The sequence below is a fragment of the Sceloporus undulatus genome, chromosome 3 (genome assembly GCF_019175285.1).
Source record: "Sceloporus undulatus isolate JIND9_A2432 ecotype Alabama chromosome 3, SceUnd_v1.1, whole genome shotgun sequence".
NCBI classification, from domain to species: Eukaryota; Metazoa; Chordata; class Lepidosauria; order Squamata; family Phrynosomatidae; genus Sceloporus; species Sceloporus undulatus.
The window spans coordinates 181719977-181738477 of NC_056524.1; the positions used below are offsets into that span (position 1 = coordinate 181719977).

Here is an 18501-nt window from a genome sequence, read left to right on the forward strand (position 1 = left end):
CAAGTGAATGATAACTTATTGGAACAAGAAAAATAATGAAGTCTGAGATATAAAACAATCATACAAGGCATTAAAATATGTTTGCTTATGAACCAGTATATAAACTGAATTATCCTTTATGATGTACAATGAACACACTGAAAGTAAAAGATATGATTTATTGGCTCCTCTACAAAGTCAGTACTGCACCAACTAGAAATAAGTTAGGCAGAGCCTAACATTTTATAATAAAATCTAAAGTTCCAAATCTTGTGCCTCACACTTTCTTTTCTTCATCTTGTTGTTGTATGGATGCTTCAGATTATTATACAGCCACAGTTATGTAGTAGTTTGAGTGTTGGATTAGGACTTCAGGGGACCAAGATTCAAATCCCCATTTAGTCCTGAAAACCAACTGTGCCTTGGAAAAGTCATACTCTCTCAGCCTCAGAGGAAGGCAATGGCAAACTCCCTCTGAGTGTCTTTAGAAACTGGCTGGTTTGGGGTGAAGGACAGCTTGATAGCTGGGTATCAGGCAACGGACAACACAAGAGAAGCGAAACCCAACCCAGCCGGTTTTGATGGGCATGCAAGAGGGAGAATTTTTAAAAACGCAGAGTCGGTTGAGTCCGTTGTGACACTTACTTCAGTTGGTCTGCTCTAGTCTAGTCAGGGTCTGGTTGGTAGTTCTACCAAGAGAGAGGGAGCAGTATAAAGAGTGGTTAAAAACCTGTGGAATGTTTGATTTTAATATACTCATACTAACCTTGAAGTTAACTTATACAAAATACTTTATTTCTGTATGTTATCAATTAAAGTTACTGTTTGTTTTACAGTGGTTGACTCTGACTAAAGTAATTACTATTAACCGTAAAGAAGAACATACACACTACCTAAAATACTGAAAGTGGTTTATGGAGACACTTGGGATCCTATTTATTATACACTTAAGGATAGTGTTGAATGGGTAAAAAGCAGGGCAAGTGCTAGTGACAGGGGTCCTTCTGAAGTTAGTAGATAAAAGCAACCTAGGTCTTTAAAAAGGTCCCATCACACCTTCTGAACAGATTTTTTCAAGAAAGAATGATAGATTTACCCTAGGGTTGCCATAAATTGGAAATGACTTGAAGGCACACAATGACAATTTTTATCCTTTTTAATATTATGAGTTAGTCAATAAACAACTGTGTATCTCAGTACATTTACTGCAAAGGAGGTCAACTAAAATGATTCCATTTTTACTTCAGTTGAGCCATGTATTCTAATTTCTGAAGCCCTCTTGGCTCATTCTGCTAGTTATTGCGCTTCTAAATTAAATAAATATTTTTGTAACTACATTTTCCCAGTCTTCAGGACCAACTACTTCAGTGTCAGAAAATATATTCAGCTCAGAAGGCTACAGATGGACTTTAATCTCCAACACCAAAAAATGAAGGTAAGTAGTTTTATCTCTAGTTCAGTGATTCTCAAATGGTGGGGTGGGACCAAGTATTTATTTTGTTGCTGTTATTGTGTGCCTTCAAGTCATTTCCGATTTATGGCGACCCTAAGGTGAACCTATCATGGGGTTTTCTTGTCAAGTTTTTTCAGAGGAGGTTTGCAAATGCCATCCGCTGAGGCTGAGAATTTTTTGAAAAATCTAATACAATTTACTATTAGTACTCAACTGTAAGCCAAACTCATGTGTAAATCGAGGGCAGGTTTTTGAAGCCAAAATTATGGATTTTGATATTACTTGTGGATACACTGAGAATAAAATTTAGGGACATGTAACAAAGGATCAAAACGTTGACAAAGAACATACAAAATTCCAGTAGGCACAACTGTTTGTGTTCACACTAAAGGCTGGATGGATGAGAGAGTAAAGGGAGGTCAGTGCTTCCATAGCAGATTACTCTCTTGCCTTTCACCAGGGGATGGATCCTTTTTAAAATAAGAGTTAAAATACAGTGCTCACTCTGACCCGTGGATAAGTTGACATAGGTTTTTAAAGTCAATTTTTGACTAAAATTTCTAGACTTATATTAGTATATACAGTAGGTAATTTATTGTGTTGCAGTAGCAGTATATACTTATTATTTGTTTTCCCATAATATCATTATTGAAAAGGAATTTCTGGAATAATATCCAGTTTAAAAAAGGAAACTATGGCGGGGTACATACCGCCACTTTGCGGCGCTCTGCCGCCGCCGCCAGTAGGTCCGCGGGGGAGCCGGAGCCTCCACACGGCGCGATTCCCGCGCGGACCAAAAAAGAAGCTCCAAAATGGAGCTTCTTTTTCCGTCGCATTTGCGATGTAGTGAGGCGCCAGGGGCGCACTCGCTACGGCACAAAGGTCACGACCCGTACGGACGCTCAGCGTCCGATATGCAAAGATGGCGCCGGCCATGTAGAAGGGCCGGCGCCATCTTGTACGGACAGAGTCCGTACTAGGCCCAGGGGCGTCTATAAGAGATGCCCCTTTTTTAAAATAGGACGTCCTCCGGACGTCCCAAATGCCAGTGCAGAAAGCACCTATGTATACTATATATGAGTATGATTGCTCTGTAAATATGAAGGCCTAACGGTTCATTAATTATTAATCAATATTAAGTTTCTGTAAGTGGGCACACCTCCTAACGATTATCAGAAGGCATCTCCTTTGTAATCTGAAGTATGCAGCTCTGCATTCCCAAAGGAACAGTGGATACAGCCAATTTGTAACTTGCAAGGGGAAGCACTGAAACAATGACATCTATTATGAAACCCTTTGGTATTAGACCAATTTGATTAGAGGAAGCATCTTGAAATGGCAGTTGAGAAGGAGGCACTATTAAAAAAAAAACACACACAAATAGCAATGTCACAACTCCCACAACAGGTTTAATATTTGGTTAGAAGTTACAGCCACTTCAGAAACCATTGAATTTATTAGACCCTGAGAGTACCGTATATACTCGCATACAAGCTGACCTCATGTATAAGTCAAGGGAAGGTTGCAGGGTCAAAATCATGGATTTTTATATGATCCATGGATAAGCCAAGGATAAAAGGGTATGTAACAAAGGATCAAAAGGAAAACACACTTCTCTCCCTTCTTCTCTGGACCTCTCCTAACCACCTAACACCACTTCCCAGGTGCTGGAGGAGAAGTTTGAAAACTGGATTGGGGAGGAAAGGATTGATGTGAAGAGAAGGCTTTCAGATCGGATTGGTAAGGGGAAGAAGAGGAGCTAAAAGAGGTGTTGCTTTGATGGAAAGAGAAGGCTTTCAGATCAGATTGGGAAGGGACAGAAGAGGAGCTAAAAGGGATGTTTCTTTGATGGGAAGAGAAGGCTTTCAGATCAGATTGGGAACCTCTTACACATACGCACAACCTCCTCCCTCGAGGCGTGAAGAGTGGGGCATCAGGCGGTGCTTCTTTCAGGATCTTTCTAAGTGGTATTACAGTATTATATTGACCTGAATATATGTTGACCCAGGATTTTAGGGTCAATTTTGAGGCATAAATTTCTTGGCTTATAGTCGAGTATATATGCTAAGTGTAAAGAAGTAGTTAAGAATGAGGAACTGTGGCTGGGAAGATCTAGGTTCAAACCCTCAGTTGTGGTGGATCTACACTGTAGAAATGATGCAGTTTGACACCACTTTAAATGGCATCCATGGCTTCATTCTACAGAATCCTGGGAACTGTAGTTTTGTGAGGCATCAACACTTTGGGAGAGAAGGCCAAAAACCTTGTAAAAGTATAAATCCTAAGATTCCATAGGCTGGAGCTACAGTACCTAAAGTGGTGTGAAACTGCATTATTTCTACAATGTAAATGTACCCCCAAGACATAAAAGTTCACTGAATAATATTAAGTTAGTCATTCTTTACCTTAGCTGTATATGCATATACTCCATTCTTTCAGCACTTTCAAGTACTCCATAAATGCAACAGCTTAAAAAACAACATCCCAGAGCTTAAATTGTTGTGATGTAATATCACACAAACGCATATACATGACTACTCAAAAGACAGGCCAACTAAGTTGAATACACCTCCAAGTGCAAAATCACAAACCAGTACAGGAAAGCAGGTCCAAGACCCACAATCAAAAGAAAGAAACAGGTCTTCACATGCTTACTGATAGGCGATTTTTCTGTTTAAAAAGTATTTTGATTATCCTGTTTTTTAAAAAACACATGTTCCAACATTTATATTAATGAGTAGCCACAGTCTCTCTATCCTCTCTTCCTCCTCCTTGTCTTGACTATCTGTTGAAATGTCTAAATAAGTCAAAGTTAGAAACCACAGGCCCTCCCACTTTTTGTTTAACAGTCCAGTAATATGGAGATTCTTAGCCAACTCCAGAAATGTCTGCTGCTGATAGCCTGAATGATATTTATATGTTTTTATATATTAAATTGCAACTTGTTAACCTTTAGGATTTTATATGCAGGTAACCATATAACAATCAGGTTGTTTTCTAAATTTTGAAATCTAATTTATTACAGTCTCCAAACTAAGTGCTGTTCTATATATTTTATGTTGTCTTGATAATTCCTGATTTTGAAAATCCTATCACAAACTAAAGCAAGGTGACAAAAGTCATCCAACACATATCATCTCCCTCTTTATTTGCCAAAGATCTGTTATTTATTAAAGAATATATACACCTGCTTTTCATCTGCAACTACTTCTCTAAAATCTCTCTTTACCTATTGTTAAGTCCATGTCTTAGTTACAATTTTACATTTTCTGTGTTTAGCAAACAGGCAGGGCCTATATTTAATAAATGAGTTTTTAAATTGTAATTTTTAATTGTTTGATGTTTTAATTATACTGTTGGAATCCGCTTGGATTCCTTTGTGAAAAAGCAGAATACAAATTATTATTATTATTATCATCATCATTATTATTATTATTATTATTATTATTATTAAAGTTATTGCAAACTTTAGGAGCTCACCACCTGAAAACACAGACAAATCCATGCACTTCTGCAGTCTTACAGCTTCTCATTATCTTTCTAACACAGCCTAATAACGGGTAAACTCAAAAGCTTTTATTCTGATAGAAAAGAAAGAAGAAGGAACTATTCCTTTGTTGCATTTTTAAAACAGCACACATCAATGAAAATACACTGAGCAAACCTCAGTCCAATAGTCTTACCCCACAAAAAGCTTTTGCAACTCAGACACTAGCTCTGAGCTTTAATGGTTTTTGTTCTTCTTGCTACAGTTATATCACCTCTGCTCTAAACTTCCTTTCTTGTTTCTCTGCTCTGGACCAAAAGGCAAACAAGCATGAACTCAGAAGGGGAGTTTTCTGTACCACAGGTCTCCAATGCTCTTGACCAGAGGACTTGCAGCCTAGAAAGCAGTCAGTGCTGAAGGACAGCCACAAAAGCAAAGGGAAAGTGATGTAGGCGCAGCAATAGCAACACAAGCACAGGCCCCTGCTCAGTGTGGTAAGAAGAGAGCATCCACAGCCTGTCTCCCCAGTTGTTTTTCCTTATCAATACAAGATCCAAGCGACTAAAAGGCATGTGACTGTGTTAGCATAAACTGTTATTTTAGGCTGAGTTCAGAGATGTAGACGTGTTAGTTAGGAATGTCACTATGCAAAGGGATCGCACAACATCTTTGAGACTCAGGCTACATCTGCACTGCAGATATAATCCAGTTTGACACCGCTTTAACTGCCACGACTCAGTGCTGTGGAATTCTGGGAACTGTACTTTTTTTGTGAGACATCTATCCTTCTCTGTCAGAACGCTCTGGCCCCACAACAAACAACAGATCCTTGGATCCCACAGCATTGAGCCACGGCAATTAAAGTGGTGTCAGCCTGGATTGTTTCTGCAGTGCTGATGAAGCTTGAGAGGAAAAAGGTACAATCACCTCCAAATTCCACAAAACAACAATTCCTTCACTGAGCCAGATGCGAGCTTTCGAAGTTCTGCTGACTTCTTCATTAGAAGCTGTTAAAAATCAAACAGGAGAAAGGGAGGGGGAAAAAGACTTTAAAGGTATTGCTGTTTTGTGGCTTTTGGTATTATTGTACTTTGCCAGCTTGGCTATCCCTGGATATGTGTTTTGGGAGAGAAAGAAGCGGGTAGCATGAGCTTTCCTAACCTCCGTCTACTTCCTCAGAGGCCTGAAGCAGAAGCAGTGCCTTTTTCTAAGCAGGCTCTATGAATAGCCATAGGAATGCAAAACATGTGGGTATGATGATGAGGTGAGAAGTTCAGTGCATCTGAGGAAGTAGAGGGAAGTCTAGAAAGCTACGGTTTCTTTCTGCCTCAAAGGTGTTATTATGCCAGGCTGTCCTTACTTACACACTTACTTGCCTGGACAATAAACCCCAGTGAACGCAGGCAGAAAGCAACACAGGGGACTACATGCCCCCACAAGGACAACTCATCCGCAGGTAATACATAATCAGTGCACACAGGCATCTACACTGCAGAAATAATCTGGTTTGAGACCACTTTAACTGTCCTGGCTCAGTGCTAGGGAATCCTGGGAATTGGAGTTTATTGTGGCAGCAGAGCTCTCTCTCTCTCTCTCTGACAGAGAAGGCTCAATGTCTCACAAAACTACAGTTCCCAGAATCCCCTAGCACTGAGCCAGGACAGTTAAAGCGGTCTCAAACTGGATTATTTCTGCAGTGTGTTTTGGGCCAATAAATTGGCAGCAGGAGCTTTCCTAGAGTAAGGTCCCAACCAAACACACTGCAGGAATAATCCAGTCTGAGACCGTTTTAATTGCTGTGGCTCAGTGCTGGGGAATCCTGGGAACTGCAGTTTTGTGAGACATTGAGCCTTCTCTGTCAGTGGAAGATCCCTGGTACCAGAATAAACTACATATCCCAGGATTCCCTAGCAATGAGCCAGGAGGGGCAGTTAAAGCGGCCTCGAAGTGGATTATTCCTGCAGTGTCTGCTTTGGGACCTCAGTCTAGGAAAGCTCCTTTGGCCCAAAACACACTGCAGGAATAACCCAGTCTGAGACCGCTTTAGCTGCCCCTCCTGGCTCAGTGCTGGGGAATCCTGGGAAACGGTGGCTTTTTGTGGGTTGTTTCTCCAGTGTGCGCTTTGGGACCTGAAAAAGAAAGGAAGAAAGAGGCTGAGGCGTCAGGAGGGGCAGCAGCAGCAGCTAACCCCAAAGGGTCTGCTTCAGTCCGTAATTTAAAGCGGTATGGAGGCGCCGTGCGGACGCCGTACCTGTCCAGGGTCTGCGGCGGCATCGCCAATCCCGTCTGTTCCGACATCCTGCCTCTCTTTGGGGCCGAGGCAGAGAAGGGGGGCCGCTAGTCCGAAGAGAAACAATAACGAGGAGGAGGAGGAGGAAGAAGGACGACGACGCTGACGCTGAGGATGCAAAATGGGAGGGCACTCGACAAGGCCGCGGCTCTGACTGAGGCGAAGAAGAGTGACTTACTACTGCGCATGCGCACGCGCGCGGGGAGGGGGCGTGGCTCTTACCTCACAGAGGAGGAACGGCGCTGCTGGCCCTCTCTTGCCCTTCCTCCACCCCGTTTCCCTCCGCCTCAGAGACCGCCCGCCCGCCCGCCCCTCTCGCCCAAAGCACCACGGGAAATGTAGTTCTCCCGCGGCTGAAACCCGCGCGCGCCCGTTCCGTTACTCTCTCTCTCTCTCTCTCTCTCCGTCTCTGTCTCTTGTGTCCAGGGAGGGAGGGAGGGAGGAGGGGGCTCGCTTTTGTCCCTCTCTCTCTCTTTCTTTCCCCTTCTCCTCCTCCTCCTCGGTTCTTTTGGGGAGATGGCCACGCTCTCTGAGGGGAAGGAGGGCAGCAGCACCAGCACCGCCGCCGCCTGGACACACGACTGTCACTTGGGGTAAGCAGCTCCACAGCAGCATCAGCATCAGGGGCTCCAGCCCCCCCCCCCCCCCCCCCTCCTCTCCCTCTCTGGGATACAAAATAATAATAACAATAATGATAATAAGGGTGCTTTATTATGTCTTCCTTCCTTCCTTCCTTCTCTCTTGCCTTGATGGAAGGGAAGGGGAGGGCTCCATAGCCCTCTGGGATACATCATCATCATAATAATGATGATAATAATGATAATAGTGACAATAATAATGATATTAAGAACAATAACAATAATAATAAGGGTGTTTTATTATGTCCTCCCTCCTTCCTTCCTTCTCTCTTGCCTTGATGAAAGGGAAAGGAAGGGCTCCATAGCCCTCTGGGATACATCATCATCATCATAATGATGATAATAATGATAATAATAATAATGGTGTTTTATTATGCCCTCCTTCCTTCCCTCTCTCTTGCCTTGATGGAAGGGAAAAGGGGAGGGCTTCATAGCCTTGTAGGATAGGAAATAATAGTAATGATAATAATAATAGGGGTGTATTATTATTATTATTATTATTATTGGTGTTTATTATTATTATTATTATTATTATTACATTATTCCCTCCTTCCCTCCCTCTTGCCTTGATGAAGGGGAAGGGAAGGGGAGGGCTCCATAGCCCTGTGGTGTAGAAACTGGTGATGATAATAATGATAACAACAGCAGGGGTGTTTGAGTACTGTATGTAGAGAGGTCTTGTAGGACCTTTGAGGCTCACTGAAAGAAAGAAGTTGGCACCATGAACTTTCCTAGGCTAACGTCTGCTTCCTCAGATGCATTTGCTGTTTTAGTCCTACCTTCCTCGCTCCCTCTTGCCTTGACAAAGGGGAAGGGAAGGCGAGGGCTTCATAGCCCTCTGGGATAGAAAATAACAACAGTAATAGTAATAGTAATAATAATAATAATAATAGGGTGTGTTTTTGTCCTCCCTCCATCCCCGTCTCTTCTCTTGATGAAGGGGAGATGAAGACGAGGATGGTGTCCTCCATTTTGAGCATTCATAAGAAGCCATGAATTTACATTTATATATAGTGTTTGATAGATAGATAGATAGATAGATAGATAGATAGATAGTCCTCCTGGAATATCTCATTATAGTGGGGATTTATGGTTAATAAATAAATAAATAAATAAACTTCATTCTTATACCCAGCCTTTCTGCTGCAGCAGTCAAGGCAGTTTACCTGACTAGAATATGTTGGAATAATACATTCTTTCAATAAATAAACTGACCCCCCCCTTTGAAACAGGATTAAATACAATACCGTTTAAAAATTAAACCTGTTCAAATGACAGCAATTTTCTAGTAGAGGCAGTGGTTACGTAAAGCAGGGAGAGTAGAGAAATTAGATTGAACTATTCTGGGAAGGCCTGCCGGAAGAGATCCGTCTTGACAGCTTTTTTGAAGCTGTCTAGGCTGGTTATTTGACAGATCTTCTCCATCAAGGCGCTCCATAGTCTGGGAGTGGCAGCGGAGAACATCCTCTGGGAGGCTGCCGTTAGTCTGGTTTTTATGGGTTGCAATAAATTACTCCCAGAGGATCTGAGGGCGCAGGGCGGATTGTACGGAAGTAGGTGATCCCTTATATAGGTTGGACCCAAGCCATGTAGGGCTTTAAAGGTAATCATCAACACCTTGCACTGCACTCGGAAACCAATAGGCAGCCAGTGAAGAGAGTTCAGAATAGGTGTAATATGATCACTTCTAGTTTTACCAGTGATCAGCCTGGCTATGAGGTTTTGTACTAACTGTAGTTTCTGGACTAGGTACAAGGGTAGCCCTATGTAGAATGCATTGCAGAAATCGAGTTGTGAGGTTAACAGTGCATGCACCACAGTTTCTAGGTCCCTTACTTCCAGCAAAGGGCGCAACTGGTGTACTGTATTAGCTGGACCTGATAACAGGCACTCCTGACTGTCACATTCACTTGATTTATCATGTGAAGTGACGGGACCAGAAGCACCCCCAGACTGCGAACACAGTCCTTAAAGGAGAGTGTGACCCCGTCCAGGACTGGAGGTTGCAACCCAATACCTGGTTTGGGGGTCCCTACTGTAAGTACCTCCGTTTTGTCCGGATTCAGTTTGAGTTGGGTTTTCCTCATCCAGTCCATTACTGCATCAAGACATTCATTGAGGGGAGAAATGTCATCTGTTGTCATGGCTGCTGACCGAGACATGGAGAGGCTTCTGCCCTCCCTTTCCTGCCTTCCCTACTGTTAACAGGATCGCCTTTTAAAATATACTGCCAAGTTCAACAGACTCCCCCCTCCATTTCCCCTTCCTCACATCTCTTTTGAATGAACTGCATCTGTGACAATATAAGCATGCCACTGTGTGTTTTTAAATTATTATTATTATTATTAACCTTTATTTATAAACGCTGTAAATTTACACAGCACTGTACATACAATCTTTTTAATTGGACGGTTCCCTGCCCTCAGGCTTACAATCTAAATGCACAGTATAGTAATAATACTAATAGAGTGGGTTGTTCAAACAGTTGGGTCATAGAAGAGATCAAGCCAGACTCTCCCTTTGAAGCCAGGATGACCAAATCGAGGCTGTTGTACTTTGGCCACATCGTGAGAAGGCACACTAGAACAGACAATGCTGCTAGGAGAGGTGGAGGGTAACAGAAAGAGAGGAAGACCACATGCCAGGTGGATAGACTCAATCTGCAAGACTTCAGCAGAGCAGTAGAGGACAGGGGCAGGGTGACTAGATGTCATAACTACAAAGGAAGACAAGTTACCACAAAATGTATGGCATTCAAGAAAAATGTAGGACATTACAAAATAAAAGCTAAAAGCATGAATATAATTATAAATTCATGCTCAAAATGGAGGACATTTTGGAATTACTCCTGGACAAAAGGTTGAAATGTAGGACATGTCCTGGAAAAGGAGGATGTCTGGTCATCCTGGACAGGGGGTCTTGTAGATGCCTCATCCATAGAGGTCCACTTGAGGGTAATTAACAACAACAAAGCACTTGCAAAGATGCCACACTGACCTTCAAACGAGACAAACACAAGCAAAGGTGTTTTAAATTGGAGTTGGGAGCGAACATGTTCTCATTGAAAATTCTTGTTGCTCCCTCTGGTAAAGCTGACCTTCAATTATGGCAGTTTATCTCAACCCCAGTTTCTGAGCAATAAAGTATTTCAGTTGGGTAATCTTTTCTGTCAGCCCTCTTTTGAAGGGACTGAGGCTTTGAAGCACTTTTTGGTATAAATGCTGCACCTTAAGTACAGGGGAAGAGAGAAAGACAGTGCATGATAATGCATGATAATCCTCTACCCACCCACATGAAAATATACATTTGTCTTTTAATCTCATGCATGAGATGAAAGGCAATTGAAGTAAAACTGGTGTATCTGAAGTACAGTTTAAAATCTCACGAATACTAAACATGGGTCAGTTTTCTGGAATGTTCTGGGAGAAGAGTACTGTCATTTCCCCCTTCGGTGTATGACAAATAAAGCATACATGTCCAGGCATATAACCAATGAAATTTTCAAACTATATAGATATGATGCAATATGTTCCTGACCAAGAGTTTGATGAGTTATGGGGATGGAGTATGAGTTCTTTTCTGTATTCATATACTGTAGTGTATTCATTACAGTGCTGCATGTTATGACAGCGATTTTGAAATTAATGCTACGCAAATTGAATCTTACTGAATTATCAACTATGTGAAACAATCTTACTTCTCTCAAGAGTGAATACTATGCATTTGGACATTTCTAGAGTTCTAGCTTATCAGCTAGTTGCTTCCCCATAACTCCTGTCTATGGAGTGTGCTGGTTTGGGGTGACAGATGTTGCAGTCCAAAACATCTAGAGAAAATGACACCAGGGTCCAAAATACTGCAGAAATAATCCCGTGCTGATGCTACAATAAACTACAGTCCCCAGCATTCCCTAGCACTAACCCAGGACAGTTAAAGAGGTCTCAAACTGGATTATTTTTGCAGTCTATTTTGGACCCAGGTTGCCTATTTCATTTCTACCAGAAAAGACTGCATATCTAGAGCGAACTACAATGCTTAACCTTATAGTTTTCTGTACCTATTAAATATGTCTCTTCATATTAAATTACCTCTTAAATGAAAGGTTAGTTTCCATGTTCAAAAGTTGTACCTACAACACTATCTTATCAAGGATCTTGACATTTTGCTCCCCAGAGCCATGCATATAGTAAAGCATACAGTTCAGTTAAGCCATAATCTTAAAGGGTAACCCAAACATGTGATGTAAGATTAATGTTTTTTTTTAACTGAGAGCACTGTTAAATCATGACCAATCTGGGACAGGGCATATTGTTATCTCTGTATAACTCTCTCATGGAATAATCTGCTGTTTGCTTTGAATCTGCAATTCTGTATCTTGCAATGCAAGTTCATAGTACAGTATTAGCCTTCTATTGCAGTATGCTTGGTTGTCTAAAATAAGAAACTGAGAAAATAGATAGTTTTTAAAGAAGTTATCATAATAAGTTATTTGTTACTGGTAGGCAATTTGTATCCCAATTTGCCCTCCACATTTGCGGCTTTGACTTTTCCAGATTTAATTATTTGTGGTTTTGATTCATATGTTCTTTGTAGGAATCTCTAGATCCTCCAGCACAACTCTGACAGAAGATGACCTAGAGGTTCCTAGAAAAACACATGTCTAGGCATTTATAGGTCCTCCAACATGATTCTGTGACCACATTCTGGCAGATACTGACCATAGAGTCACAATGGAGGACCTGGAGATTCCTAGGGAGGTGTTCTCTTAGGTAAAAATAATAGTGTTTTTTTGTTTGCATCTTTTCCACATTCATCAGGGTCTTTCACCCCTAACCCCAGTGGATGTGGAGGGACCACTGTACTATGTAATACAGTTGTAGCTTTTAAGCATAGTGGGGTTCTATCAGGAATAAACATAGCAGAATAGATAGTATCTATTGCAGTTTTAAGTAATAAATGAGACATATTCTGTTAGTTAGTCCTGACTAGAGTAAACCCATTCAACCAGTGGAATTTACTTATGTGTTGACTCATCATTCAACAATTTATGCCTTCTATATACTGCCTTCTATATACTATTCAAAGAACAGACAATATAGCTTGGATCAACCTGATTCTGCCTGCTGAGCAACACTTTCCGCTTTCCAGTTTCAGTGCTGGCTTCAAGGTTTGGAAGTTATTACAAAAGGCACTATTGGTGGGCCTCTTTAATTTGATACAGAAAGAGTGTGTCTGCATGTGCTCACATATCCTCTTTCCTTTTTGGATGCTCTGTACCTAGCGTTATATTTGAACTGGAAACAGGCTCATCCAAATGCTGAAATCTGGTCACTGAAGGAGTCTGGGAATGAGAAGAAAACAGCTGCAATTACATTTCTTGCTTGATCAGGAGTAACTAATAAGAGTAACCATAGTTTTATTACTAAACTTTAGTAACTGTAAAGTAACTAGGTCTGTTGTAGTTGCACTGTGAAAGGAGTAAAGCTATCCTTTGTTACGTTACAATTGTAATGTATTCCTTTGTTACTGCAAAACTGAATTAATGTTAAGTAACATATTAGTAACTAGTTGGCTGCAAGAGCTGATGTTTACAGAGAAGCCTTTACCAGAAAGAGCATCTTTTTGGGCAATATTAATGCTTCCTGTTAATAACATAAATTTGCAAGCTTGATAATGTATCAGAACAACATCTTGCAAATGCATTATACTGATGTGTTATTATCATCTGGTCTCATCCATTTGTGTTTGCCTCATTTCAGATGACAAGAGCAAAAATGTTTTGGCTCCCAAATCCCTGACTTTACTCTTTCTCCTACAGAAGTCATCCCACTTGACTGCTCTAATCACACAATAAAGAATTCAGTAATTATTATAATAATTTATTTATATAGTGCCATCACTGTACATGGTGCTGAACAAGAAAAAGAACAAGAAAAAAAAAACAGTTATCTGCCCTCAGGCTTACAGTCTAAAAAGACACACAAGGAAAGGGGATGGCAGTGGGAGAGAGTTAAAACCAATTGATTTTGTGGCAGGATGGAGGGAGGGCCTTTCATCTGCATCTTGGCCTAGGCATGGTGGAATGTATGTTTCACCCATACATAGTTTATATTAGGCCATTCCTTCTTTTCCCATCACTGTGAATGCAAGAAGCTATTCATTGGTATTTAGGACATGTCTAATTTCTGTGACTGTATCTTCATCTATAATATAATTTGACCCAAATAGCTTTATATTTGATATATCACCAGGACCACGACATCTTTTTAGATATGAGGGTTAAGCGTAGATCATTTTGATTTGCATGGTAACTACTATTTTATGCGAATGAACTAATTTTATTTTCTCATAGACTCAATTTCTGTGTCCTTAGATCTTTAGAGGGATTGTAACCCTCTCCAAGGGAGATTATATTCCTGACTCTGCTAGGCCACCAACAATAATTCTGTCATATTAAATGAATGAAATTTATCCATCCATATTCAGTCCCTTGTTGCTCTCAGGCACCAATTCTAACTCCCTCAGATCAGATGAAAATAAGAGAGATGGTCTGGTTTGGAACAAACTCCATTGGACTAAACAGGACTTGCACCTGATTCGGCAAGTGTAATTGCCATTCGTGGTCAAACCCAAATGTGTTGTGTGAATAGCAACTCATTATATCTTGGTACACTGGACCTGATTATTGGTGCTGTTTGCTGTTCTGTGCCTTCAGGAGAACCTACCATGGGATTTTCTTGGCCAGATTTATTCAGAATAGGTTTGCCTTTGTGTTCCTCTGAAGCTGAGAGAATGTGACTTGCCCAAAGTCACCCAATGGGTTTCCATGGCCAAGCAGGGATTTGAATCCTGGTCTCCATAGTTGTAATCCAAAACTCAAACCATTGCACCACACTGGCTCTCATACCTGATGATATTGAAGCTTAAAACATTTTTGCCTTCTCTGGATACTTCTAACAAAATGCTCATTCGTTGTAATTAAGAAAATATTATACTTAGCTTGGCTTATGAAAACATTTAGCTTGGCTTATCATAGTCACATTATCCTGTTCATAACATAACATATAACTACTGTATATTCAGAACATAGGAAGAGAGTTAGTTAATGTGATTTGTGATGATGCTGCATATGCTGATGATGCTGAGGCAGACTAATCAATTCTTGAACTGTGGGGTGGGAGGAAGGTAACTTGGAGGCGGAAAGAATTGTGACTGGCTTTGAATGATTTTAATGTTTGTGAATTTTACTCTTCCCTGCCCATAAATGATATTTGAATCCAAGACATTTTAACAGAGCTCATATTTTGAGAATACATTGTTTTATCATATTTAACACTAAAATCTGGAGCAAAGGGATCCTGTAGTACCTTCGAGACTAACTGAAACGAAGAAGTTGGTAGCATAAAATACGGAACACTTCATGAATTTGTGTGTTATCCTGAACTAAAATCTGATTAACCTGATATAAAATCTTCCCTCATTAAGAACAAGATAAAAATATTTTCTGCTTATTACTTACTAGGTTATAAGTGTCTCCGCATCTGAAGGTGCTACACGTATGTATCTCCTGTCTGCATGTGATTGATCCTGCTCAGTGGATGTAGGAGGACAAAGCCGAGGAATGGATAAGTTTTGAATAGAAACTTATCAAGGCAAGATGGCTAGTCACCGTTTATTTCTGGAAACAACCTGTGTAGGTTAACTCCTAGGTCCATACCATTGCAAAGGAAACAGAGTGAGTGTGCAGGCCACAGCTTAAAAACACAGCCCACATATGCCTTTGATTTTGATCTGTTTCATCAAAGCAAAGGGTATGTTAAGCTCCTTTTGATTTAAATTCTTGAACTGGGTACTTCAGTTCTAGTGCAAACATGCCTCACTTACCAATAAGCAGAGCCTTTGAAGCCTCTTTTTTTTTACAAAGTCTTTTACTGCTTCAGGCCCCCTTTTTCTTCTCTTTCACTGTCTGGCTGGAAGGTGTGTGTGTGTGTTTTTTTTTTTTAAAGCAGCGTTGGCATTAGGAGGATGGTGAAGGAGGGCTGGAGAAACACACTTTCCATGTCAAGTAGCAGTAGTATGTCTGCAGCAAAAATGGTTCAGCTGGGAAACCATAGGATTCTGCTCTAACCAATCCAACTGTGCCAGTCTTCTAACAGGCAGGGTAAACAGCAGCTACCTTCAGAATCCCATACTGAGAATGAGTGAACAGAAATACAGATAGAAAAAAGGAGAGCAGATAAACTTTCCCCCTCTCAATTCATGTTTAAAAAGCTTGGGATGATCCCATCCCACTATCCATCCGTTCGCAGATAATGATTTTTAAAAAAATCTTTATTATAATGTGCAAGAAATCGAAACAGAAAAGACAGAGGTGAGACACAGGCAAAATACCACTATGGAGGGATACATGAGAGTCTCCAACAAACAACCATATAAGTGTAAGTCATAATCATTAGACTTCTGTAAACATCCCCTCCCAGAAGTTCAAATGCTGATCCGGTGGTTTTGGCTGACACAAGTGACTGTTAATATACTCCATATATATATATATATATATACACACACACACACACACACACACACACACACAAAAGGACACATTCTCTTCTCAAAAGAAGCACAATAGAAGTTATCCATCATATCTGACAACTTTTCCATTAGTAAACTGTCCTAAAGCCTTGCCACCAGTTTTCTATTGTTAAGCTGCCCGTCTTCCAGTTCTTGCCTATTTCAATTCTTGTGATGGCCAGGAGAAAACAAATCAATGATTTATGTTTCTAGTCTTTGTTCTCCCCCAGAAATACTGGGAGTAATAAAAGACCCAGGCAGAGAGCTATCTCTTGAAGAGTGATCTCAGAAATAATAAATAGTACATTGGACCAAAATTGTCTAACTTTATCACAATCTAACCACATACGGACATATGTTCCTTTGCACTTACAACCTTTCCAACATTTTGCAGTTGATTGCTTAGAAAATCTAGCCGGTTGCATAGGGGTGAGGTACCATTTATAGAGCTATTTTAAGGAACTCTCTAAGCAGGGTACATCTTAATTTAAATAGGGGGAGACTCCAAATCTTATTCCAAGCAGCCTCTGAAATTGATATTTTCAAATCTAATTTCCATCTCGTTTTATATGAGATAATGGCTTTCTTGTGCTGGCAGGCCTTTGCAAATTGACACGGTCTGGGAATGTTGTGCAATTTAAATTTTAAAGTTTGTATTTGTAACATATTCTTATTTTAATTCATAACCGTTTTAACTTTTAAAGTGGTTTGATTGCTTTTTAAATGTTATATTTATACATTTTAATGTTGTACCATTTTTAAATTGTATTGTTTTTAAATCTGCTGTTCGCTGCTTTGAGTCTCTATATTGGGAGAAAGGCGGAATATAAGAAAATAATAAATGAACAAATAAAAAAACATAGACCTGTATGTCTGGCCATCAAAATAGGGGAAAAAAATTAAGTGGAGACTCATGGGAGGGAAAAGTGGTTCCTAGATTAATTTTAGAAGATGATCCAAAATGTTCTTGATATGATTTTTCATTTCCCATGCGCATAATGATATATTGAAGGGAGGCGGGAAGGAGTTGCCTGAAATATGTTGAACTGCTCTTCTTTTCTTTTTGTGGTGTGGGAAGGTATCTCTATTCTTTTGTGGTGTAGGAACTTATCCCTGTTCCTTTCCATGTTATTCCTGCCTGTAGTACAAGTTTTTTCTGTTGAAGAAGTACTGTCCAGGAGCACATCTTCCTTGCTCTGCTGCAGTGCCAGAGTGAACTACAGTTCCCAGAATCCCACAGCACTGAGCCAGGGCACTTAAAGTGGTGTCATACAGTACTGGATTATTTCTGCAGTGTGGATGCACACTGGAGAAATACACCCGGTTTGGCAGAGCTTTAAGTCTTTTTCTGGCTCAAGGCTATGGAATTCTGGGAGTTGGAGTTTGTTGTGGCACCAGGGCTCTTTCTGACAGAGAAGGCTAAATGTCTCACAAAACTACAATTCCCCAGGATACCCCAGCACTGAGCCAGGGCACTTAAAGTGGTGTCATAGTGGGTTATTTCTGCAGTGTGGATGCAGCCACAGCTGTGCATTTGCAGCCACAAGCCCTCCCCCTCTTTGCCACCTCCCCTCTTCTCCCAGCCTGCCTCTGTCCAACAAGGAAAGACTCCAAGCCCCACAATCCCTTGGGCGGCGCATGCGCCCTGGCCCTCCAGTTGTCAAAGTGCTCTTGCCGGAGCAATTTCTATTTGTCATCCAGCAAACCCCGAAAGAAGGAAATAGACACACACACACCACTGTCCCTTCCTTCGACTGACCTTTCCATACAGAGCACTCAAAAGGTAACTGCCTCTCTGCCTTGGCTGCATGCAGACGAAGCCTTTTTATATTGGGGGGGGTGGAGATGTGGGTTTTATCGGAATGGATTTTATAGTCTGGCACAAATGCATCCACTTTGCAGGAAAAAGGGGAGCCCAATTTGGCTGGATGTTTGCCTCCTTGCCTTTTTTTTAGTATAACATTGAATATGTTCAGTTTGTCTTCCTTTCTCTTAAGGTTTTTGGCCTTGACCTTGAGTGGGAGGGGTGGGATTTGTAGTGAAACCTTTAGTGTAAAGGATGAATAATAATAATAATAATAATAAT

General features: G+C 40.8%; 2 protein-coding genes across 6 annotated transcripts in view; one reads left to right on the forward strand and one right to left on the reverse strand.

The window, feature by feature from the left end:
* MARCHF5 (membrane associated ring-CH-type finger 5) overlaps window positions 1-7394 on the reverse strand; it is a 29691-nt gene extending 22297 nt beyond the window's left edge. Inside the window, exon 1 of the mRNA XM_042459281.1 lies at window positions 7171-7394. Coding sequence (XP_042315215.1) covers window positions 7171-7217 — 47 coding nt within the window. The 5' untranslated portion in view covers window positions 7218-7394. The remainder of the gene's footprint in view (window positions 1-7170) is intronic.
* A 255-nt stretch (window positions 7395-7649) lies between these two features.
* CPEB3 (cytoplasmic polyadenylation element binding protein 3) overlaps window positions 7650-18501 on the forward strand; it is a 114601-nt gene continuing 103749 nt past the window's right edge. For 4 of the 5 annotated variants that reach the window (XM_042459270.1, XM_042459272.1, XM_042459273.1 and 1 more), the window contains exon 1: window positions 18079-18198. The gene's annotated coding sequence lies outside the window, so the exon portion shown is untranslated. Of the gene's footprint in view, window positions 7803-18078; window positions 18199-18501 lie in introns of those variants that run through there. The other variant, XM_042459275.1, reaches the window with a different exon arrangement.